The 25,508-nt window shown below is 43.4% G+C and overlaps 1 protein-coding gene, 1 long non-coding RNA gene and 1 pseudogene across 3 annotated transcripts in view; 1 reads left to right on the top strand and 2 right to left on the bottom strand.

The window, feature by feature from the left end:
- The window catches only part of SLC7A14 (solute carrier family 7 member 14), a 130,445-nt gene that overhangs the window by 69,741 nt on the left and 35,196 nt on the right, over positions 1-25,508 (top strand). For both annotated transcript variants that reach the window (XM_032173996.2, XM_032173994.2), the window contains exons 3-4: positions 19,025-19,261; positions 21,456-21,673. In XM_032173996.2, the coding sequence (XP_032029887.1) occupies positions 19,025-19,261; positions 21,456-21,673 (455 nt within the window). The remainder of the gene's footprint in view (positions 1-19,024; positions 19,262-21,455; positions 21,674-25,508) is intronic.
- LOC131380913 (uncharacterized) overlaps positions 14,807-25,508 on the bottom strand; it is a 38,516-nt gene continuing 27,814 nt past the window's right edge. The window contains exon 3 of the long non-coding RNA XR_009209205.1: positions 14,807-17,559. This is a non-coding gene — a long non-coding RNA (uncharacterized LOC131380913). The remainder of the gene's footprint in view (positions 17,560-25,508) is intronic.
- Positions 23,238-24,989, bottom strand: LOC116481239 (keratin, type II cytoskeletal 8-like; annotated as a pseudogene).

Here is a 25,508-nt window from a genome sequence, read left to right as displayed (position 1 = left end):
TTACAGATGAGAAAACAGAGGATTCTGAAAGGTTTGGCTCCTTTGCTTAAGGCTCCTGCTTAACAGGTGACAGCGTAAGGAATGGAGTGAAAGCAGTCTGACTCCAGAGCTCACTTCTTAATCATTCTGCTATTCTGCTACTGTATTAACAGATTACATTACATTCAATTGCAGAAAACAAAACACAAAATAAGGGAGAATTTCATTTCTGTCCTGTGTACAAGAAACCTGGAGACAGGCTGCTGTTGTGGCCTCTCAGACATGGGGACACAGGCCCCTTTAATTTTCTGCTATGCCAGTCAGACATTTGGCTTCCATTGCAAGATGACTCAAGATCAAAGATGGCTGCTGAAGCTCCAGTCAGTATGTCTGAGTTCCAGAAGGCAGGAAGAAAAATGGATAGTTGAGGCAGGTGATTCCTTACCTTTCGGTCCCTTTTTTTGTGTTTGTTTGTTTGTTTCATTTTTGAGATAGAGCCTTTGCTCCGCTGCCCAGGCTGGAGTGCAGTGGCACGATCTCGGCTCACTGCAACCTACACCTCCCGAGTTCAAGCGATTCTCCTGCCTCAGCCTCATGAGTAGCTGGGATTACAGGCGTCCATCACCATGCCTGGCTAATTTTTGTATTTTTCGTAGAGACGAGGTTTCATCATGTTGGCCAGGCTGGTCTCAAACTCCTGACTTAGGTGATCTGCCCGCCTTGACCTCCCTAAGTGTTGGGATTACAGGCATCAGCCACCGCGCCTGGCCCCTTTCTGTCCTCTTTTTAAGAATCTTTCTTATAAATCCTTCCCCATTTCTCCCACTGACATTGGCCTAAACTTGGATATCTGGCCACAGCCATTGAGGCTGAGAAGTATAGTCTTCTAATTGGGTATATTGCCAACTCCAGAATTACAGAATTCTGTTGATAGGAAGGAAAGAAAAAGCTGGCTGCCACTGCCACATCTCTAATGCATGCAAAACCCTGAAGCCTTCCAGTTTGCTGAGGTCAATTTTTCCTGCAATATTTAAATAAAATTGGTTCTGATTCCCAATTTACAATGGGAAAATCTAAGGTCCCCCTCAGTAAATCTAGGGAGTTGTGAAGCTGACCTTCCTCTTCACTATTCTGGCTCTAAGTCTCTGCTTCTACAGAGTCTCTGTTTCCACTTTACATTTTACCTGCTACCTGCTGTCCCCTTTCTTTATCATCATTATCAAACTCATCTCAACAAAGCATCAGTAATGCAAGATTGTGTGTGCCATAGACTGTTATGGAAAGTTTGGACCAGAGATGGGAGATATAGTACAGTCAATCCCAGCAAACAGCAAGCTCACACTTGAATACAGGACACTCCAATTCTCTCTGCCTTTAGGGAACATCCACCAACCCTCTCTTCTTCTTGGCACCAGCTTTTAGCCCCATGGATGGGCAGCCTTTTTCCCATAACCTCACCTTCTGCTCTGCTCATTTTTAAGCCCTAAAACTCTGTCCATATCCTACCAAGCAGTTATTTCTTCATCACCCTCCAAGTTCATCCTGGTCATTCTCCAAAGAATATCCTTCCCCAACCAAAATAATTTATTGAGATAATTCACTAAACAAAGAAGTTTCTCAAAGGAGGGTTTTGGAGACCACGCCGGGAAGGTTAGGTATCATACTCTAGGCACTGAGAAGTCCAGTAACATTACCAGATATGTACTTTAGTAATACAGTGGAAAGAGAATGGAGGTGGGGAAGCTGTTATGCACATATAGCATAAAACATACAGGAGATATGAAGTCCTAGTCCCTGAAAGGCCAAAAGGAAGCTTAGAATGAAGAGAATTTGGGCATGAGTAGATGAGGGACAAGGAGGGAGGGCAAGAAAGGCTCTTTCTAGCCAAGAAAAGACATATAATAGAGAAACTATTGAAACAATGTCATTAAAATAATAGATTTTACAACACAGTTCTGGTGCCAGAAAGTGAAAGTAGAATCAGAAAACTCACCACAGAACACCACGAGGGGTCTAGAACTCATCTTTGCGTGTAGCACACCATGGAAGGTGCTTTCATGTAGCACCTCCTTCCCATCCTCATCAACCCTGTGGAGGGAGGGATGACTTTAGTTCTGCTCTACAGATGAGGAACCAGAGTCAGAGGTTAAAGGAGCTTCCTGAAAATCCCACAACTATTTAGTGCCATGCCAGAACTCAAATCTATAACTGTAGGATTCCAAAGCTCATGCTCTGCCATTTCAGCAAGCTATCTCTGTGATCTTTGTAGCCAGAAAATCTTTCTCATTAGATGTGAATTAATAAATTGTGATCAGTTTCCATTGATTGGGTCTAAAAGGCAATGAAGGGTCATCACTCTGAGCAGTATTTTTCTCAGCACTCTTAGTTTATGATTTGCCATTAGGGTTTATAATTTGTGTTTCCTGCCATCCTCATTTGATCTTTGGCACCTCGTGATCCATCATCAGGCAAGCTCATGGTAATGGAATCCCTGGGGAGGAGGTAAGAACGCAGAGCCCTGTTGAGCAGATGTCTCTCCACAGGTTCCCAACCTCCTCCTGGGCTGGTTCTTGCAAAACGCAAATGTAGGCTCCCCATTCTGGTATTCATCTTGGGTTTGAGTTTCATGATCAAAGAAAGATTTCTAAAGACTCAGTCTATATAGATAGTCTGACAGGTTCCCTTGTTTTATCTTTCAGAATAATAAATGATTTTCCCTCCTCAAATTGAAGACAGCCTTGAGAGATCAAACAGGAGGGTTGGTCCTTTGCAACTCCTCCGTGATCTAGGATTAGTCATTCATTCCACAACTTGCATTTGTTTGTTCCCTGAAACACCTCTGGAAACTGCTGTTAACAACACTGGGGAGTGGAAGAGGCAGAATATTGTGAGGACAGGAAGGAAATGCAAAGATGAACAAATGCATGCCAGTCCTCAACCGTCTGAAAGACTAGCTGTCTCAAATGTCCCAATACAGAGCCATATGTCAAAATCATAATAATGATGCAGCCACTCCTGATGCTTATAAAGTCTCTAAGATATAATTTAGCAAGCACATGATAAATGTTAGTTCATATTATTATTACTATCAGTTTTATTGTTATTAGGCAAATACTGTGCACCAGGCAGTGTGCATACATTATCTCATTTAATTCTCTCAGTCTTCCTATCACGTGGATATTAATGTCCCCATTTTATGATTCATCATAAAACTTAATTTGAGCAGTTTTGCTGTGCCTCACACTAGCTGAAAACCATTTGCATAATCCCAAAAAACCCTACAAAATAAATGCCATTATCATACTCATTTTGCAGATGACAAAACTGAGGCTCAAAGAGGTTAGGTGACTTGTCCAGAGCCACAGGGTGGTCAGTGGCAAAGGCTGGGTCTAAATATGATTCAGCCTGCTTCCAGAGACCATGACCCCCATGCTGCTTCATACAGACAGAAACTTCCAAATTTATTATTTATTTATTTATGTTTGAGATAGGATTTCACTCTGTCCTTCAAGCTGAAGCGCAGCAGCATGATCATGGCTCCCTGCAGCCTCAAACTCCTGGGCTTGAGCGATCCTCCCAATTCAGCCTCCTCAGTAGCTGAGACTATAGGTGTGCATCACCACACCCAACTAATTTTCTTTCCTCTTCTTTATTTATTTATTTTATTTTATTATTATTATTTTTGTAGAGACAGGTATCGCTATGTTACTCAGGCTGGTCTCAAACTCCTGGCCTCAAGCTATCCTCCTGCCTCAGCCTCCCAAAGTACTGGGATTACAGGTGTGAGCCACTGTGCCCGGCCCACCCCTAAATTTAAAAACTCACCAAAGAGAACTAAACGAATCAAGGAATGCTCACTTTTATTGGGGTTTCAAAAGACCCTGTACCTCACCCTATTGATTAGCAGAGCACTTTTCCAGATCAAAACTTCTCTAAATCAGGTCATGAAGATGACTTGTAAGCTCAGCATCTTTCTGTCACCTGTCAGCAGTGAGGAGAAAGGTGTTGTGAAGTTCATGTAGCTCTTCTATATAGGGATCAATTGACAGCCCTGTAGGAAGGATGTCAGTTACCAATTCAGAGAAGGTGAGCACATTTTAATAGAAATTTGCAAGTTTCTCAAATTGCTGATGGTGATAATGAGTTTCCTCCAGCAAAGCCAGGAAAACCTGGGCTTCTTTTACATCTTCTGCAGCACCTAGTAGTGTGGACAGTGCATGCCACGAGCACCTAGCATGGCTGTGGGAGGGACTGACCACCTTCTCTGGGCCCAGCATAGCAGGAGATGCTGCAGAACATGGGAAAGAACTCTGAGACAAAGGGCCTGATATCTATATGAAGAAACAAGACGTGCACACATGAAATAATTGTGAGTGCCACAAGAGACAATCAGGCCTGCATCAGAAGTCAGGACACCTGAGGTCTAATTCCAGCTTTCACCCTCAGCAGTCCAGAGCCCTCAGGCAAGTCATTCACATGTCCCGATCTCGGTTTCCTCCTCTGAAAAATGAAGAATTTGAATTAGATTGCCTGTCTCATTAGTTTGCATGAAAAACAACCCAGGGAGGGGAAAGATTTGTAAAGAAGGGCCTATTGTCTCAACTCCCCCCCAACCCCAACACACATCCTAACCCCAGCTAGCATCTGGGAGCCAGGTGCAATTAGTCCCTGTAGCTGAACTGCCTCAGTTCAAGCCCTGCTTTGCCATTTTCTCCTTGTATGACTTGGGAAATACATTTAATCCTAGAGCTTTCCAAACAGGTTGCTGAAAGTTAGAGGTGTGCCAAGATGTGGATCCTTCAGCTTTAGGACACCTAGAAAGTGATATAGGCCCCAGGCTAGTGAGCAGCCTCGCCCTTTTATACATTACATCCTTTCCATATCCATACTATGTATTTTTTTTTCTTTTTTGAGACAGATTCTCACTCTGTCACCCAGGATGGAGTGCAGTGGCATGATCTCAGCTCACTGCAACCTCTGCCTCCCAGGTTCCAGTGATTCTCCTGCCTCGGCCTCCTGGGTAGCTGGGATTAGAGGCACACACCACCATGCAGGGATAATTTTTGTATTTTTAGTAGAGATGGGGTTACACCGTGTTGGCCAGGCTGGTCTAGAACTCCTGACCTCAAGTGTTCCACCTGCCTCGGCCTCCCAAAGTGCTGGGATTACAGGCATGAGCCACCGTGCCTAGCCCAAATATTATTTTCGAGGTGGGTTATGTGATGTGGAAAAGGTTGAGAAGTCCTGATAGCCTGTTGAGATCTTGGATTCATCATCTGCAAATGGAAATTATAATAGTTTCTGCATCATAACCATCTTGTGAAGATTAAGTTTTTGTATGTAAAGTGCTTAATATGCCCATGCACATAGTAAATTCTCAGTAATGTTTGTATTATTATCACCACTACCAAGAGTATTGGCCAGTTTCCAGCCTAACAAGGCTAGGTTCTTAATGTAAATGAGTAGTCCTGGTTCCAATGCTGAAGCTCCTCAGTCCACCCCTAGCAAAAAAAACGGATAGACTTGCCTCCTACTCACTTTCCTCCAGAAGAACCCCGTGCAAAGAGCATGCTTTTGACTCTGAAAGTATATGCCCAAGAAGAATTCTCTTCTCTATAGGAACAGCCTCCTTTAACAAGGCTATGCCTTAAAACACATTATTAATAGGCTGTGCCTCAAAACAAGTAAATAAATATGTATAATAATTACAAACAGTGACAAGTGCTATAAAGGAAAATAAACAAGGTATCATGACAAAGTACTTTTTCTGAAGAAGTGATACTTAAGCAGCCTCAACTTTGTGCACTGAAATAGATGCTAAAGATGCAGAGATAAGTAAGGCATGGTACCTGCCAACAGCCATGGGATAAACACCTGAGACAGGAATGTTGATGAAAACTCATGAAGAGGATTTATGCCAAGCCCCAGCCCTTGCTCTCAGAGGTCTGCACAGCAGGCTTTCTGAGTGGAGTCTAACTCGCTGATCACAGCAGCTCAGGAGATTTGCATGTGCCAGGCCATCTACTTTGAACACTCTGGCCCACTCCTCATGTTGCTAGTTCACAGAGGCTGCAGACAAGGAGCCACGGCCACCCCAGGGAATCAAAGAGCTCCTGACACTTGCCCTGGCAAGGAGGTGAGATCACCAAAGCAAGGGGTGCAAGGAGAGAAAAGAACTGAAGGGAGAACTTTGTTAAATGAATACACACAGATGGAGATGGATAAATAAGAAGCGATGATGAAGAAAGAAAAGAAGTGGGCAGAAGAAAGGGAGTGAAACCAAAGGAAGAACAGATTCTTATACAAGGGAACAGAGAGGGAATGAGTGTTTGCATCACAAGCTGCAGGGACACTGATAAAAGGCCATTCTGTTGACAGCTTATGGGTTACAGATGGCAACTTCTGGGGTGTAATGAAGGCAAACACCACAGTGCAAAGGGTAGCATTAGCATGGAGAAGAGCAAACAGCAAGCAAGAGAATGAATCCTTTATTTAACAACCCAAGGAATGCATTTGTCCTGGACACAACCTGTGCCTGTGCCTTGTTAAAAGTCATGAGTATGTATGTGAAAAGCAATTATTTGCTAACATGCATCACAGACATTTTATATACTATTCTTCACCACTCATCACTCTCATAGATCTGGCCCTGAAAAGTCCCTTGCAAAGTAATTGAAAACATATATATAATGTATACCTTTACATATATGTGCATATACACATATTTGCACAAATATATCTGTAGATCTTATTAACTCTTTAGACATTTCCTACTTGGAATAAATTCAACAATAGCCCTTGGCTATATTAATTTCTCTTGAGAGTTTGTTTATAAATGTCCTAGCTTATCATTTCTTAGACTTTTAAAGAAAAATAACCAATATAATGAGTTTCTCTTATATGTGAAGCATAGATACAAACACCTGCTCCTTTGAAAACATTTCTAAGATTATTTTAATTAGGAGAGAGCTTATGTGGCAAAATACTATAAGCTCAGCCAAGGGCGCTTGCTATTTTCCTTGGTGGGAAAGCCTCTTTCAAGAAGCCCCCCAGTGTATCCAAGGGAGTCACTATTCCATTCACTGGAGTTCTCTTGTTCAAAATTTAACTCAAAACTCACCATTGCTGTTGCATTCAGTAGGAGCTACTTAGCAAGAAACAATCCATCAGGACCCTGTAGGTGAGATTCTTCGGAAGAACAGTAACCCCCATCTTTGTCAGCTGTGCACAGAAGACACTGTGGCCACAGTTTACCCAGTGCATCCATCCTCATGGACCAGCAGCAGGTGGCAACACTCAGGCCATAAAATGCAAATTGTACACGTGTGCCCTATAGAAGGCTGAATCCGCCTAGAGTTCTGAGGGGTGGGGGAGTAGAAAAGGGGAGAGGAGAAGGAAGGAGGTGAAAGTGGTAGAAGTTTGTATCACAGGATGGGGGAGAACCAGAAGTAGGCACTGTAACCGAATCCACCTCACCAAAAGATTCTCTCCCGTAAGCCTCCTAAATCCAGAGTCTCTGGCCCTGTTCTTCCCCTCCCTGCGTGTTGGCATCCCTGTCATGAATGGTCTCTCATGTCTTTGGGAAGGCCCCCCACAGAGAGCAGGTGCAGACCCATAAAAGATTCGCTGTGGCTCCCCCTCCCTGGTCATCTTCTGAGAATGTGTCCCCTCCCAGTGGAACCCCCATTTCACCTGCTCCTCATCTGGGCTGGGGAGGCCACACAAGGGCTCAGGTGGGTCCTCTCAGCACTCACCTTGAACCCAGCCCATTATATTCTCAGGGCAGGGGGTATGGCTTGTCCCCCACAGAATCTTCTGAGATCTGTCATCTCTGTTGGTGCCACTTTCACCTGCTTTAGAAATGGGACACTGCCTACTTCCCGAGAGTGATGAGTTGAGAAATATTCGGATAGGAGAGAATTGCTGGTTGTCACTTCAGCTCCAACTCTCCTTTCCTTTTCTGCACAAAGCCTTTTTAGTCCAGTTATAAGAGTCCCCTGGATGAGAGGCAGTAGGTCTCACAAAGAGAGGTTGAGTGAGAAAATGGGAAACTTCTCTTCACCCTCACAATTTCTCATTGCAGTTGTGGAACAGAACAAGAAGTTTCTAGATTAAAGATTTCAAACCTAGGAAGAAACTTCTCCAGGTTCTGTTTTAGAAGTGCATCGAGCACACCTAGGGCTTGGTCTAGAATCTAGATGATTTCTAATCTTCCTACCAACTCTGAGACTCTAAAACTATCAGCCAACAATACTTGCTTCCAACCTGTTTTATCCCGCTCTGAGGCAAAGGCTCCTGTATAAATACTCCACAGGCTACTGCTAAGTAAAGCTCTCTGGGATTCCTCTTCCTTGTCAATGAATAATAGCCCTAAGCTCCCACTGAAGGAGTACCTAACATAGGAACTGTAACACCTGTCTTTTGATGACCCATAACAACCTGCATGGTAGATAACCACCATCACCATTTTCCAGGTAGGGAAACAGGGTCAATGAATTGGCTGACCTGCTTCAGACCACAGATAGCAATAATTTTATTTGTCCTTTTTTTTTTTTTTTTTTTTGAGACAGAGTTTCGCTCTTGTTGCCCAGGCTGGAGTGCAATGGCACGATCTCGGCTCACCGCAACCTCCACCTCCCAGGTTCAAGCGATTCTCCTGCCTCAGCCTCCCAAGTAGCTGGGATTACAGGCATGCACCACCACGCCTGGCTAATTTTGTATTTTTAGTAGAGACAGGGTTTTGCCACGTTGGTCAGGCTGGTCTCGAACTCCCAACCTCAGGTGATCCACCCACCTTGGCCTCCCAAAGTGCTGGGATTACACCTCAGGTGATCCACCCACCTTGGCCTCCCAAAGTGCTGGGATTACAAGCATGCACCACCACACCAGGCTGATTTTTGTATTTTTAGTAGAGACGGGGTTTTGCCATGTTGGTCAGGCTGGTCTCCAACTCCTGACCTCAGGTGATCTGCCTGCCTCGGCCTCCCAAAGTGCTGGGATTACAGGTGTGAGCCACCACGCCCGGCCGGTTGGTTACATTTAGTCAACAAATTATTAAACTTCCTTGACCTGTTTTGGGGGGTGACTTCTCTGACTCAAAGGACAACTTATTTCCTACCTATTTATATGTTGATATATTTGGGGCTGTGGTTTGGAGGACTTGGGAGTTCTCTATTCCCTACCCAACTTTAATTGGAGCCCTGTCAGGTTCAATAACTAATGGTGTCATACACCCCTGATTAATGATGCTGCCTGTCCCCTAAACACAGGTGGTTACTGTCCACCTGGCGCCTGCTTGGGCAGAGAAATCATAAGTCTCTTCTTAGACACAAAGAAACATAGGCATTGCCAGACAAATTGCTTTTCCTCCAGACACATTTGTAAAAATTGCCTGGGCTTCCCTGACAGGTGACGGAGTGACCGAGGTTGCTCAAGTAGGAGAGACAGTAGCAGTGAGGCTGAAGGGACAGAGCACCTGACCAATCACTCCCTGAGAAACCCCCAGTTTTCTTGGCTAACCAAGGACATCGGGAAGAGGACATCAGTGCAGGTTCACTGAGTCCAGCCGCACATGACAGGGCCTGGATAGATGTTTCTTAGGACCCAGCAACCTGCTTCTCAAGGCAGCAATAATGGGCACGCTGCATTACCCACCATATGGAACTCGGTGTCACAGAGAAAACAAACGTTTCTGAGAGAATTCACACTTCATTTCTCTCTGAGGTCCTGTGATTTCTCTTCATACGCCACTCCCCATCTACATTTAGGCAGGAGTAGCAACCACAGCTACACATACAGCATGTCTTAGCCCTGCTGTGGCTTTATAAAAGGAACAGAGATGTTTTAAGAAAATGAGAAGAAAATAAGTAACAACTCAGCAAAATGCTATATTTGGTGAGGACTTTCTTAAGGACATGTTTGGGCCTAAGTAGTGAATTAGCCCAATGGCTGATTCCATCCTGTGTCTGGGAGATGGCAGATAGTTGGCACTTGGGAAGAACTGACTTCATGGATGAGAAATCACTGACCTCATCCATTTGCTAACCTTCCTGCCTACCCAGTGTGAAGTATAAGACACAGTATGTGCAAAACACCTAATAGGGCCTGATATCAGAGACCTATGGCCCACTCAAGGCAGCCTGACCGAACCTCTGAGCAACGCTCCAGTTGTTGCTGATCCCAGAGGCCTGAATGAAACTGTAAAGTTGGCAAATTGTTTTCTTGGACACCTGCCTCCACTCCCTCTCATAATTCTTGATAGCCTCTTTCCCTTTGGACAGTCCTTCTGGCTGGTTGCTTTTCTGGTCTGTTTCCTCCATGATACTATAAGGCCCACAAAAAAGAGACTGTATTCTTCCTGTTCACCTTTGAATCTTTAAAAGCTGACATAGATACATAGAGATGATCCCTTACCAGTGCACGGGATAAATGAATGAGTGAATTAGAAAGCTCCTAAGGCTAGGTATCAGGAGACATCAGTTCTAGCCCAAACTCTGCCATTAATTGAATACACAGCTTCAGATCTGGAGCTCAGTTGCATCATCTATAAAATAAAAGAACAATTCTGATGAGCAACTGACACCTCTTCCCATTCCCATGCTCAGTACAGCCCTAGGGATCCACAGAGGAGGGTCAGGGGCTTTGAGGAGGTATGGGATGAAGGAGACCTTGAACAGACCAGCCTCGGTTCTCCCACCCCTTCAAACAGAGCCAACTGCTTTTACCTATTTACGTATTGGGCTGTCAAATAAGACTGTGTGTGGAAAATAGAGTTCTACAACTAAGAGGGAGCTTTAAACTATACAAGTAGGTGAACTGTACAGTCCTTTTCGGCTAGTCCACTCATCTGTTAAAAAGGTCCCATCCCCTCAATCACGTGATCTCAGTCCACCTCTGCAGGCTCATCCACAATCTCCAAAGCAGCCTGCATGTGTCAGCCCAGCTACACCTTTTCATCTGCCTGAAACCACCCTTTCCTCTATTTTTTTTTCTGACTGGCAAAGCCCAGCCCACCCTCCAAGAAGTAACTTAAAAGGCTCCCTCCCCCAGTCTCTGGGCTTCCACAGCAACCAAAGAACCGTGCTCCTAAGAACCACGCTCACCGCACTGAGCTCCAAGAACACCTCATAAATGCTGGATAGTATTAAATACTGGCCGCATGGAATCAGCTGTTTATTAAACTCTTTCCTGATTGAAATATAGATGCCTCAAGGTCAGGAAATCTGTCTTACCATTTGTGTCTCTGTCATTCATTACAGTTCCTCATTTCATAGCCACTTAACAATGTGTGTGGAATAAAGGAAGGAAATTAGAAAGTCAAAAGTTATTTGGGAAACTGTTAAATTAGCTGATAAGTAGGTTAGGGAATAGTCAAAGTAAGGTAACATATTAATGGGAAAATCTGTCTATCTAAGTAGAGTAATTGGCATTCAAGTGTGAATAACCCCTAGATTTAATCCTTGCAGATGAAAGTACACTTATTTAAAAGTACTTATTTATCTAATGGCTTTCTTTGGTGAAATGCAGAGGGAAATTTATGTCTTAAGTGGAGAAGCCTTTCTCCACTTATGATCAGGCAACATAATAATTGAATTCATCATATTATAGAAACTGTACCCCCAATAACTTCCCCCTTAAGTGGAAAAGCTTCCCCAATTAAAAATAGAATTTTCCTCCTTTTGCTTACTCCCAGCTGGGTCTTTCTCCTTTACCCTGTTAGGAAGGAGAAGTTTTGCCTCCTGGTTCTAAAAGGGCAATAGGGAATCCGGGTAGGCTGCAAGTGACTCAGCAGAATTAGAGAGGGAGAAGCATGTCATGATTATCTTTGCTATTGTGTTGTGCTCTGTTAAGCATAGTTTAGAAAGGTCAACATTGTATGTAGGCTGTCTGAAAGAACTAAACCTAAGGCTGGCTCTTTATTTACATATATGATAGAACCATAGACTCTAACTTGAAAAGAAATTCACATTGAAAAGAACCATATTTTTCTGAAACCCCAAATCACACATCATCTGGGATACATATAAGAGGATTAACAGAGAATACTGTAAATCGAGAATCTCCTGGTACCTTGTCCCAACCCACTTTTCAATGTGGAAGTTCACTCCAAGTTCTAACTGATTTTTAGGCTGGCAAATTATCAATTTAACCACAAATAGTTCTGGGTATAGAAATATAAAACACTAGAAATGGGACAAAATATAAATAGGAATATGTTTACAATAGATTTATATGGCGGGTAATTGAAAAGGTGTCAGACTTGCAGGCTTATTACCTCTAGTCCTGCTGAAATAAATCCTTTATATTTCTCAAGGACTTAGAATTCTCATCTCTGACCAACACTAATGGAAAATTTCCATCATGTGGTCTGCAGCATGTAGTCACTCACTGATGGCTGCCTGCACCTAAACATTGGATTTCATATTGATTCTCTCTAGCTATATCAATAAGTACTTTTGAAATCAATATGCCTCTCCCTCTAATCACTTGGTGGATAACCACAAAATGTAAAATCACTTTGATAATAGCATAAGGCAAATATGATTAGAAAGGTAACTCGGGGGCAAAATTTTTTAATGGATTCACCAAAGTAAGTAAATATTATTTATAAGTTAATCTTTTTTTTTGAAACAGAGTCTTGCTCTGTTATCCCCACTGGAGTGCAGTGGCACAATCTCAGTTCACCGCAACCTCCACCTCTCAGGTTGCAGCGATTCTCCTGCCTCAGCCTCCAGAGTAGCTGGGACTACAGGCGTCCGCCACCACACCTGGCTAATTTTTTTGTATTTTTAGTAGAGACGGTGTTTCATCATGTTGGCCAGGCTGGTCTCAAACTCTTGACCTCATCATTTTTTATGGCTGCATAGTATTCCATGGTGTATATGTGCCACATTTTCTTAATCCAGTCTATTGTTGTTGGACATTTGGGTTGCTTCCAAGTCTTTGCTATTGTGAATAGTGCTGCAATAAACATACGTGTGCATGTGTCTTGATAGCAGCATGATTTATACTCCTTTGGGTATATACCCAGTAATGGGATGGCTGGGTCAAATGGTATTTCTAGTTCTAGATCCCTGAGGAATCGCCACACTGACTTCCACAATGGTTGAACTAGTTTACAGTCCCACCAACAGTGTAAAAGTGTTCCTATTTCTCCACATCCTCTCCAGCACCTGTTGTTTCCTGATTTTTTAAATAATGGCCATTCTAACTGGTGTGAGATGGTATCTCACTGTGGTTTTGATTTGCATTTCTCTGATGGCCAGTGATGATGAGCATTTCTTCATGTGTTTTCTGGCTGCATAAATGTCTTCTTTTGAGAAGTGTTTGTTCATGTCCTTTGCCCACTTTTTGATGGGGTTGTTTGTTTTTTTCTTGTAAATTTGTTTGAGTTCATTGTAGATTCTGGATATTAGCCCTTTGTCAGATGAGTAGGTTGCAAAAATTTTCTCCCATTCTGTAGGTTGCCTGTTCACTCTGATGGTAGTTTCTTTTGCTGTGCAGAAGCTCTTTAGTTTAATGAGATCCCATTTGTCAATTTTGGCTTTTGTTGCCATTGCTTTTGGTGTTTTAGACATGAAGTCCTTGCCCACGCCTATGGCCTGAATGGTATTGCCTAGGTTTTCTTGTAGGATTTTAATGGTTTTAGGTCTAACATTTAAGTCTTTAATCCATCTTGAATTAATTTTTGTATAAGGTGTAAGGAAGGGATCCAGTTTCAGCTTTCTACATATGGCTAGCCAGTTTTCCCAGCACCATTTATTAAATAGGGAATCCTTTCCCCATTTCTTGTTTGTGTCAGGTTTGTCAAAGATCAAATAGTTGTAGATATGCGGCATCATTTCTGAGGGCTCTGTTCTGTTCCATTGATCTATATCTCTGTTGTGGTACCAGTACCATGCTGTTTTGGTTACTGTAGCCTTGTAGTATAGTTTGAAGTCAGGTAGTGTGATGCCTCCAGCTTTGTTCTTTTGGCTTAGGATTGACTTGGCAATGCGGGCTCTTTTTTGGTTCCATATGAACTTTAAAGTAGTTTTTTCCAATTCTGTGAAGAAAGTCATTGGTAGCTTGATGGGGATGGCATTGAATCTATAAATTACTTTGGGCAGTATGGCCATTTTCACGATATTGATTCTTCCAACCCATGAGCATGGAATGTTCTTCCATTTGTTTGTATCCTCTTTGATTTCATTGAGCAGTGGTTTGTAGTTCTCCTTGAAGAGGTCCTTCACATCCCTTGTAAGTTGGATTCCTAGGTATTTTATTCTCTTTGAAGCAATTGTGAATGGGAGTTCACTATGATTTGGCTCTCCGTTTGTCTGTGATTAGTGTACAAGAATGCTTGTGATTTTTGTACATTGATTTTGTATCCTGAGACTTTGCTGAAGTTGCTAAATCCTTTGTAGGGACATGGATGAAACTGGAAAACATCATTCTCAGTAAACTATCGCAAGGACAAAAAACCAAACACCGCATGTTCTCACTCATAGGTGGGAATTGAACAATGAGAACTCATGGACACAGGAAGGGGAACATCACATTCCGGGTACTGTTGTGGGGTGGGGGGTGGGGGGGGCGGGGACAGCATTAGGAGATATACCTAATGCTAAATGACGAGCTAATGGGTGCAGGAAATCAACATGGCACATGGATACATATGTAACAAACCTGCACATTGTGCACATGTACCCTAAAACCTAAAGTATAATAAAAAAAAAAAAAAAAAAAAAAAAACTCTTGACCTCAGGTGATCCACCTGCCTCGCCCTCCCAAAGTTCTGGGATTACAGGCATGAGCCACTGCGCCCGACTGTTGATCTCTCATTTAAAACAGTGATTCTCTATCCTAGTACACCCAAATCCGTTTTTGGTAATAAACACTTTGTAATGCCTCCTCTACTATTCTGGATGAAAACTAGAGATGGTTACCTTCCTACGCACTTAACTTTTTAAAAAATAATTATGTCCTGAGTGTGAAAGATAAATCAAAGGAAAGTAATTTTGAATAAAAACAATATTTATTTCAACATGTGAATGATGGGGCATGCGTACATTAGGAGACACAATGAAATTGTCAGATGTTTGTGGTCATTTGTAGAACCACTGTGAATACAACTTCCACAAATGCAGACTCATATAGGACTGTTATTTGATGCTCAAAGACCATGAATAACGTTGTTGTTGATGATGGTCTTCCAAAATGATAATCAAGTCGGTAAATTCCAAACCAAACAAATGACAACTGTCTCTCAATTTACCCAGCTGTTGCAGTCTTCAAAAATTCAATGTCTAAAAGGCCATGCAAATAAACAAATGCTTTGTGTGTACATGTAAAATGGGGATAAATTCAAGTTCAAAAATTATAAACAGGTTTGTACTTAAATGAATGTCCACCGGGGCCATCAGCAGTCATATATGATACAAGACAGAGCTTCATTCTGTGAGTCAGTCACATTGCAGAATGGCGAACAGCCCAGATCCCTGTCCACTTAATGCCACGAGTGCCCACAATCATCGTGAGAAACATAGACACTCTCACATATTTCCAAAATTCCCCTAGGAGTCAGTACCACCTTTACTGAGAATCATTGGTTCATACAGTATTTTCTACAGGGCTTCCCTCACTAACTAGATGATTAAGAGTTGACTTTAGCTGTAAAACCAAAGAACGAGGCACCAGAAGGGACCCTAAACCATATCTAATTGGCTGTCTCATTTCATCCATAGGAGGGTAACTTGCCCCTCAACACTCAGTAATCTAGAACCCTAGATAATCTAGGATCAAAACCACGGTTTCACCAGGCGCAGTGGCTCATGCTGTAATCCCAGTACTTTGGAAGGCTGAAGCAGGAGGATCACTTGAGGTCAAGAGTTCGAGACCAGCCTGGCCAACATGGAGAAACCCCATCTCTACTAAAAATACAACAATGAGTCAGGCATAGTGGTGCATGCCTATAGTCCTAGCTACTTGGGAAGCTGAGGCAGGAGAATGGCTTGAACCCAGGAGGTGGAGGTTGCAGTGAGCCAAGATCATACCACTGCACTCCAGCCTGGGTGACAGAGTGAAACTCCATCTCAAAAAAAAAAAAAAAATTCCGTTTCCATGCTTTTAATTTCTTATTGAAATTAGAAAGATACTCTTAAATGTGTTTCTCTTACATACCAGATATTTTTAAAAGGTTGAATGAGAACATTTTTCTCAGCATATTTGAGGCTGTAAACATTCAATTATCACCAGTGAGCTTCAATGCCAGGCTAGATGCTCTCTAGTACCCACTCTAAGTCTGAATTTCTCCATACAAACAAATCAGAAAGATTTTAAAATATTATAATATCTTTTACAGTGTGTCCAAAACAATGATTTCTTGGAGCAGAAATTGTCTTATATGGTTAGTGCCTGATCGATTTTCCCACGTTCTCCCCAAACTATAGTCATTAGGACCCCAGCAGGACCTCGGGAAATGACTAAGATTCCAAATGCTCCTTATACCATGCACAGCCAGGGCCTCTTTCTCTAATTCAGACAGCAACGGACTGGTCCATTCACAAGACCTAATGAAGACTTGGCTATTTGCTAATTACCCTTGGCAAGTGTATTCTGGTGGCAAAACGGGTATTTTTAAATTTAATTTGTCAGATCGAATGTTATGGAGAGAATGTTTGATTGCACAAATTCCATAATATTGGCTCTCCAAATTAAATTTGCAATCGAATCCATGCCTGCTTCAAAAGCATCATTTGGAAAAGATTTTACTTATAAATCTTGTACAATATCAGGTGGTAAAGTTGGGTGATGAGAATCAGCTCATAGAATATAGGAGTTATTGGATAATGCTGTTGATCCAATACCAAAGCAGGGAAGTGAGTTGCCTCTTCACTTCCTTCCTCACACAGCACTGAAAGAGCAACCTAATCCGTATGTGCAAACTCAACTCCCAAGAACCCTGAAAACACATGGCATCCAAGAAAATATCATCAGGTTCTTGTATTTAATGCGTGCACACTCTATACTTTCCCCATGGAAGAGTTCTTCAGGCCTTTCTTCAAAGACCATTTCCTCTTCATTTCAGACTCACTCTAACAATTTAAATATCAGGTGTTGGAAGCAGCAATTTAGAAAAGAGGTGGTCTGACTGCTCCAGGTAAGCACTGGGACAGCAACAAGAAGTAACAACTGACAGTCTGACATCAAGGAAGGAGATGGAAAGCTATATTTACAAAGCAAGGGGAGGAGGGCTGACATAGGAACTCAAAATAAATAACAGCCTGGGCCATTTAATGTAGAGACAAACAGTTTCACTATCCCTGACAGCATCTCCATAATACTGAACAATATTGTAACTGATATAAAAGAAAAGCTAAGCTGTGCTCAATAGATTTTGCAGCCAAAAAAATTACAAAGTTCAACATAACAGATGGAATCCTAGAGGGTCAGAGTTAGGAGATCCTTAAGAGAGTCTTTGGTGTAATACTTTTATTTTAGAAACAAGCACGCTGAACCTACAGGGGTGGAGTGGAAACAGGAGCCCAGCCTAACTGGTCCAGTGCTTCTTCCATGTAGACATCCTGACAACTGAAGCAGCTGAGGGGCAGGAAGAGATAGTACATCGCATTGAATCATTTATTGTGCCATTGCTTTTGACTTCTCTGTTTTTGCTTCTTTGCATTGATTTCACCCTCTTCCAAATGAGAAGAAACCTGCTCTCTTTATTCACAAAAGAGTGAACTATTATTCCCTGGTTTGTGATGAGAGAACCTCAGGGTTGGCCCTTAACAAAATTGGGACTGAAGCTAAAGTTGACTTTGAGTTCCCTCCTACATCCTCCTACATCCCACCCCTGGTATGTTTCCTCCAAGCTGTCCTATGTCTGTCCTCCAACTCGTTGCCCCACCCACTGGCCCACACCCAGAATTCCTAGCACAAAATAGGAAACTCTCCCAACTCCCAGAAGTTTGGTATGTTCTCAACCTCTTTCTAATTTATTCTCTAATTACATCAAAGAATGAGGCAATATTCCAGTGCATTTCAGATAAAAGTGAGCACATGCATTACCTGGGGAGCTGGTTAAAATGCAGCATCCTGATTCCTATCTCCTGCAATTAAGATTCAGTCGATGATTCTGGTGGAAGTGGGCCCTGAACTCACTTAGGAAAACACATGGCTCTGCTTATGTGGCCAGCCTCATCTCCTCCTAATACCTCAGTGCACACTCCCCTCCACCCAAATACTTTATACTCTCTCTCTCTGCCATGTCTTTGCCTCATGTTCCACCTTCTTCATCCAATTAACCCCTACATATGCCTCAAAACCCTCTAAGTATACGTCTCACATCTCGCCTCTCATTGTTATACATTTTTACATTGTCAAGCTTACACAGCCTACAGTGGGCACTGATGGCCTCTCTCCCCTTAAGGGCAGGGGCATATGCCATTTGTCTTTTTTATACCCAGTGCTTCATACCCTGCCATGCACATGGTAGGACTCTAAAAGTGTTTGTTAAATTACCTTTTGTGCATGTGCTAAATTTCCTTGTTAATAATTAGTAATTTATTTATATTTGCATCTTTTATTTACCCCCTAGATATAGTACAGCATTTTCACAGATTGCTCAAAGTATCACTCTCAAATGAGGAGCACCTTCTATAATATGTATAAACTGAAAGAGAAGAAGTTTGTGCATAATATAACCCTGGTGCCATCAAGGATGGGGGTTGTAATGAATTGGGCCCATGTTCACACAGGATATCTGACACCTAAGGAACATGACAGAGACACACACAAGTGGAATTTTTTCTAAATAAAGATCAGTTTCCAATAGTTCAGTAGAATTAGTTCTGACTGCCTTGCTAGTCATTCAAGTTTGCATTTTTCAGAAGTGAGGTTGGAAGAGGTAAGAGTTGGCTCTGAATCAATTCATATACATAAAACTTTGTGTATTTGTTCTGAAATCCTAGAGAGTCTCAGTATGTTCCACCCAAGATTGTTGGCCACAGGATGTCAGCTCATCTCCTGAAGTCCACCATCTGTGTATGTCTGTCCCTTGCAGGTGTCTGCTATGCAGAGTTTGGAGTTCGAGTCCCCAAGACCACAGGATCTGCTTACACCTACAGCTATGTCACTGTTGGGGAATTTGTGGCATTTTTCATTGGCTGGAACCTGATCCTGGAGTACCTGATTGGCACTGCGGCCGGAGCCAGTGCTCTGAGCAGCATGTTTGACTCACTAGCCAACCACACCATCAGCCGCTGGATGGCGGACAGCGTGGGAACCCTCAATGGCCTGGGTGAGACTGCCACATCCTCCTGCCCTCAGCATGCAAACTTACAGAGCCACATAAATAAGTTCTCCTCTCAGAAAGCAATTTGGCAAAATGTATCAAAAGCCTTAAATATATCTCTCTTTTTCTTTTGCAAAGTAATTCTTTCTCTATGAATCTATCCATCCTTAAAAAATAATTCTAATGTCCATGGAAGCATTATACAAAAAGATGCTCATCACAGCCTTATTTAAAATAACAAAAAGTTAGAGACAGCCTAAATATTCTACAGTGGGACAAATGACTAAGTAAATTGCAAACAAATACTATGTAGCTAGCCATTAAAAGGATGATTAGGGAAACTTGTAATAACATGGATTATGTTTTCATGTAATGTCATACGTCAAAGGATACAAACCATACATGCACATGTCAATAGCTATACAAAAATAAAACCAATGCAGAAAAAAAGAACTGTCAGCAATTTCTCCAGTGGTTTCATGAGATTTTTTTTCCAAATTTCAATGAAAAAAAATTTAATGAATAAAATGGATTCTAGCCTAGAAGAGGTCAGGGAGGAGTAATATAACAGTGAATGCTAAACCATCAGAAGCTTGTGTTAACAAATACCATGAGACCTCAGGCTCCATCCGTCATTTGCCATCCACTCTTTTTTTGTTTGTATTTTTTTTTTTTTTTGAGACAAAGTCTTGCTCTGTTGCCCAGGCTGAAGTGCAATGGCATGATCTCGGCTCACTGCAACCTCCACCTCCCTGGTTCAAGCAATTCTCCTGCCTCAGCCTCCTGAGTAGCTGGGATTACTACTCAGCTACCATGCTCAGCTAATTTTTGTATTTTTAGTAGAGACAGGGTTTCACCATGTTGGCCAGGCTGGTCTCGAACTCCTGACTTGTGATCCACCCACCTTGGCCTCCCAAAGTGCTGGAATTACAAGCATGAGCCACTGCGCCCAGCCACTCTCCATCTTGATGCCTGATAAACTCACATTCGAGGAAAGCTAAACAATAGTTGAGGAAGCTCTGGAATCTTGCCTCAGAACTTCCAAGGAATGATTCTGTGGCTGTCAAGTCATCTAACTTCGATATTCCTATCTCAAAAGAACTGACAAAAATGCTGAGCACCCAAGTACCATGACAAGATAAAAATATAAAGAACAAACCTGTTCTGTGTACTGATTGCATAGAATTTTAGGTCTAAAAGAGTCCTCCAAAATCAGGTCATTCATGTCCTTCACTTTACAAATGAGGTCCAGAGAGATGAGGCAACTTGCCCAAGGCCACACATCTGGCTATGGGCAAAAGTACAGCCGAAATTCAAGATCCCTGAGAGCTGAGGCAGTGCCTTTTCCACTCTATAGAGGGCAGGAGTCCACTGGCCACTGGGCAAAACCAAGCAGGCAGGGCATGTTCACTGGTTATTTTTTTCTCTGCAACCACATATACACAAAAGGACAGAAAACCCCTCTTACCATCATTTTCAAAGACACACATTCTTAAATTTGTTGATAAAGAAAAGGTTTGGGAATGGGATGGAAATTTTACAGACTGTAAAATTAAAAATAATGAAGATAAAAACAATTTTCAAACATGTGAGACCTAAATATACATCCCAAATATCCCAGGACGGTTCCCACTTCAAATGTTCTGTGCCATGGTTCCACAGGCACTGTTGTAATTGTCACACCACATAGCCCAATTTTTGCTCCAGGATACCACATCATCTTACCTATCTACCAAATCCTGCTCATTTGCAAATAGACACTTGTATCTGCTTGTGGACTACAGCATAGGCATGTGTAGGTGCACACACACACAGAGTTCCTTTTACAGACTTACTGCCCTTTTTTTTTTTTTTTTTTTTTGAGTTGGAGTCTCACTCTGTCCCCCAGGCTGGAGTGCAGTGGTGTGATCTCGGCTCACTGCAAGCTCCACCTTCCGGGTTCATGCCATTCTCCGCGAGTAGCTGGGACTACAGGCGCCCGCCACCACACCCAGCTAATTTTTTGGATTTTTAGTAGAGACGGGGTTTCACTGTGTTAGCCAGGATGGTCTCGATCTCCTGACCTCGTGATCTGCCTGCCTCGGCCTCTCAATTTACTGCCCTTCTGAAAGCTGAGTGCGGATGCACTGGGGTAGGACCAGGAGTTTGCACGGCCCTTCCTTCCCTCCAGACAATGTCAAATCATGTCTTTCCTCTCTAGGGAAAGGTGAAGAATCATACCCAGACCTTCTGGCTCTATTGATCGCGGTCATCGTGACCATCATTGTTGCTCTGGGGGTGAAGAATTCCGTAGGTTTCAACAATGTTCTTAATGTGCTGAACCTGGCAGTGTGGGTGTTCATCATGATCGCAGGCCTCTTCTTCATCAATGGGAAATACTGGGCGGAGGGCCAGTTCTTGCCCCACGGCTGGTCAGGGGTAAGTTTGTTCCAAACACCTGGTGTGCCTGTCACACACTCTGCCTTCTATCCTGTGACCAACCTAAGACATATTTTCAAGAAAATGCTGTTCTGTTCCATAATTACCACAGCACCCTCTTTATCACCTTTTGATCTGAATTTAGTTGGAATATCCTGAAGAAGTGTTTCTTTTGTGTTGTTGTTTTTTCCCCCACAGGCATTTGTTAAGATCCTATTTTATACAAATAACAATAATAGATTCAATGTTTTGGCAACCTGCAATTGCCTAAAATTGTGCTAAGTGGCTTTGCATGTACCATCTCATTTAATCATCCTGATAATCTTGTGAGGAAGGTATTTACATTCTGCTCTTAAAGATGAAAAAAACTCCCATTCAGAGAGTTCAAATGACTTACTGTTAAACACACAATGTAAGTGGCAGAACCCAGTCAGCCAGGACTGCCTGACTGCAAAGTCTGTGCAAGAACAGCTCAGTTCTATAGAATTATCTCTACTATCTACTAAGAGAGATCAAGAAGAACATAAATACACAAGGCAATAAAGGAGGCCAGGGAAAGGGGACAGTAGGGAAGGGATGAGTTTTGCCTGGGTATGAAACTCGGAAAATAACAGTTTTTAATTCCAATGTCAGCATTTGACTCTAGGAGGAGAGTCCCACTGAGGTCAGAGGACAGCTGAGCTGGCCTAATGCAGGGCTGTGCTATAAACTCCATTCTAAAGGCATAGTTCATGACAGGCGGGTTTACCTGGTGTGGTCTAGGGGTTAGCAAGAGCGTGGGCTGGACCAAAAGGATGTTTTCAGATCTCATTCCATGATCTGGCTAGTGTGGTTTACGCTAGAGAAAAATAGGAAGGTCAGAGTGGAAATTCTTTATACTGACAAGTGGCTGTAAGTTGCACCTGGTTTCTTTTTCTAGGATGACTAAAAATACTTATGTTGTGGATTTATTGGTGAAATTCACTAGCCCGCCTTTTTTTTCATGGTAGGACATAAATCAGAGAATTTTGAGCTGTCAGGGACCTTAGAGGTTACCTGGTCCTATCCGTTCACTTAACAGATGAACAACCTAAGGTCAAGAGAGGCAAGTCTGCCTAGAACTGATGACAGAAAGCAAGTCCAGGATTCCACCCACTTTGCTTTTGTAGCTTTTGCTTAGACTGGTTTTTCTCCAACATGTCCAGGGATCAGAAATGTTTCTTGGAGAACACTCAAAATCACTTCTGTTTATTCTGAACCATGCCATGCCGTTCAATGCAGAGAAATAAGCAAGGAAGCAATTTAAGCCAAGATTCCTAGTCTCCTCCTTATCTGTAAGAATTCCACAGAACTACAAAGTTCATCCCTCCTCTTTGAAATGAATAAATACTGAAACTGCTTAAACCCAAAAGAAGAGACAAAGAAACACTGTTGGCCCCATTCTGGATCCCCAGATCTATATTATCTTATGATACAAACTGTTCCTTTCCTATCATATAAGAGAAACAACAAATTACAAGAGTGAAAAGAAGGAATGTTTTCCTGGAACTGAGTAGCATTTTCTTTTTTCTTTTTTTTTTTTGGACAAAATAAAGCAATTGAATTGTTTTGTAGCTGGAGGCAAGGGGGGTCCCCAAGCAGTAAACTCCTCCCGCGGGTGGGCTGAGAGCTAGGGCTGAGCCTCAGGTGGGTCTCCTGTTCCCTGTGCTCCCCTGCACAGCAGCCTCCCTCCCGGGCTCTGGGAGAGCCACAGTAGAGGCAGGCTGGGATGGGCTGCCGCAGCTCTTCACCTAGGCAGGACGTCAGAGGACTCGGACACCAGCTCCCCATCGCGGGTCTCAATCTTCTGCACAACCATGGCCCTGGTGGAGCTGGTGCGGCTGAAGGAGCTGGAGCCTAGGCCATAGCAGAGGCCAGGGCTTGTGAGGGCCCCATGGGCCCAGCTCAGACCACCTGCAAAGCCGCAGGTGGTCTTCATATGGATACTCATGTTCTGCATCCCAGACTCCAGCAGGGCCCTCCTCATCCTCCCGCAGCTTCCTGTAGGTGGCGATCTCCATGTCCAGGGCCAGCTTGACGTTCATCAGGTCCTGGTACTCACGCAGCTGCCGCGCCATGTCCTGCTTGGCCCGCTGCAGGGTGGCCTGTAGCTCGGACAGCTTGGCGTTGGCATCCTTAACGGCCAGCTCCCCACGCTGCTCGGCATCTGCGATGGGGGCCTCCAGGGAAGCCCTCTGGCCTTTGAGGCCCTCAATCTCAGCCTGGAGCCGCTGATGTTCTGGTTCATCTCGGAGATCTCAGTCTTCGTGCGCTGCAGGTCATCCCGGTGCTTCCCAGCCAGCGTCTGCAGCTCCACATACTTGATCTGGTACATGCTCTCAGCCTCAGCCCAGCTGCGGTTAGCGATCTCCTCGCACTGCGCCTTGACCTCAGCGATGATGCTGTCCATGTCCAGGGAGCGGCTGTTGTCCATGGACAGCACCGCAGACGTGCCCAAGATCTGGGACTGCAGCTCCTGGATCTCCTCTTCATCCAGCTGCCTAAGGGAGTTGATCTCCTCAGTCAGCCCTTCCAGGCAAGACTCCAGCTCTACCTTGTTCATGTAAGCTTCATCCACGTCCTTCTTGATGAGGACAAATTCATTCTCCATTTCTGTACGCTTATTGATCTCATCCTCATACTTTTCTTGAAGTCCTCCACCAGCCCCTGCATATTGCCAAGCTCCGCCTCCAGCTCAGCTTCTCCTGGCCCAGAACCTCCAGCTGCCACCTAAGGTTGTTCATGTAGCTCTCAAACATGTTGATCCGAGCCATCTTCTGCTGCTGCAGGAGGCTCCACTTGGTCTCCAGCATCTTGTTCTGCTGCTGCAGGAACCATGCCTTGTCGATGATGGAGGCAAACTTGTTGTTGAGGGTCTTGATCTGCTCCTTCTCCTGGGTGTACATGGCCTGGATATTGGGATCCACCTCCAGGTTAACAGGGCTCAGCAGGCTCTGCTTGAACGTGACAGCGGTGATGCCTCCTATGCCGCTGGCCCCACCATAGCCTCCGCCCAGGCCACTCCGGAAGCTGCTGCTGCTCACTCGGGAGAGGCTTGAGGAGCTGATGTGGGCACCAGGCCCACTCGTGTAGAAGTGGCTGCTAAAGGCCTGGGGGCCAGAGGTGGACACCTTGTAGGACTTCTGGGTCACACTGATGGACATGGTGGAGGCAGGAGCACAGGCAGGCAGGCTGAACGAGGCGGAGATTCCAGAAGGAGCCGAGAAGCTGCTTCTTGGTCCTCAACTGCATTTTCATTGTAGCAGGAAAATGTCCTCATCATTTCCTTAATATAAGAAATTATTGGGTCATGGACTTACTGTAAGACTTTGGCCATCAATTAACTTCTGTGCTTTCAGTTTTTCTCATCTATTATGTGGCAAAACTAATTGCACCACATGTTTGCAAAAAAACAGCAAAATCTTGGATGTTTTTATGTGCAGCTTGTTATGGTTGTCAATAGTTAAAACTATACGAGGAAGGAACTAGTTTTTATTGACCACCTGTTAAGTTCCTGGCATCATATATTCCATGAATAGTATCTCACTCTTAAAACAAAACTTTTGAGCAGTGCTGTTATCCCTAGCTTAAAAGTGGAGAATCCTCATTGAGGCTGCGAAACTGACCTGACCTCACTTAGCTAGTCAGCTCCAGGGCTGGGGTTTCTGCCCAGATCTGTGTGACTCCAAAGCCCTTTCTACCAATGCAGTACCTTGTGTATCATGATAATTCTTTCTGAGTTTTCTTTAGTAAGCAGTAAGGTAATAAATCTGACATGTTATATTTCCTTTAAACTTTCATGAAGTCATAGAATCTT

Source organism: Hylobates moloch, unplaced genomic scaffold (assembly GCF_009828535.3).
Source record: "Hylobates moloch isolate HMO894 unplaced genomic scaffold, HMol_V3 SCAFFOLD_13, whole genome shotgun sequence".
Lineage (NCBI taxonomy): Eukaryota > Metazoa > Chordata > Mammalia > Primates > Hylobatidae > Hylobates > Hylobates moloch.
This window is presented reverse-complemented; position numbering and strand designations above follow the sequence as displayed.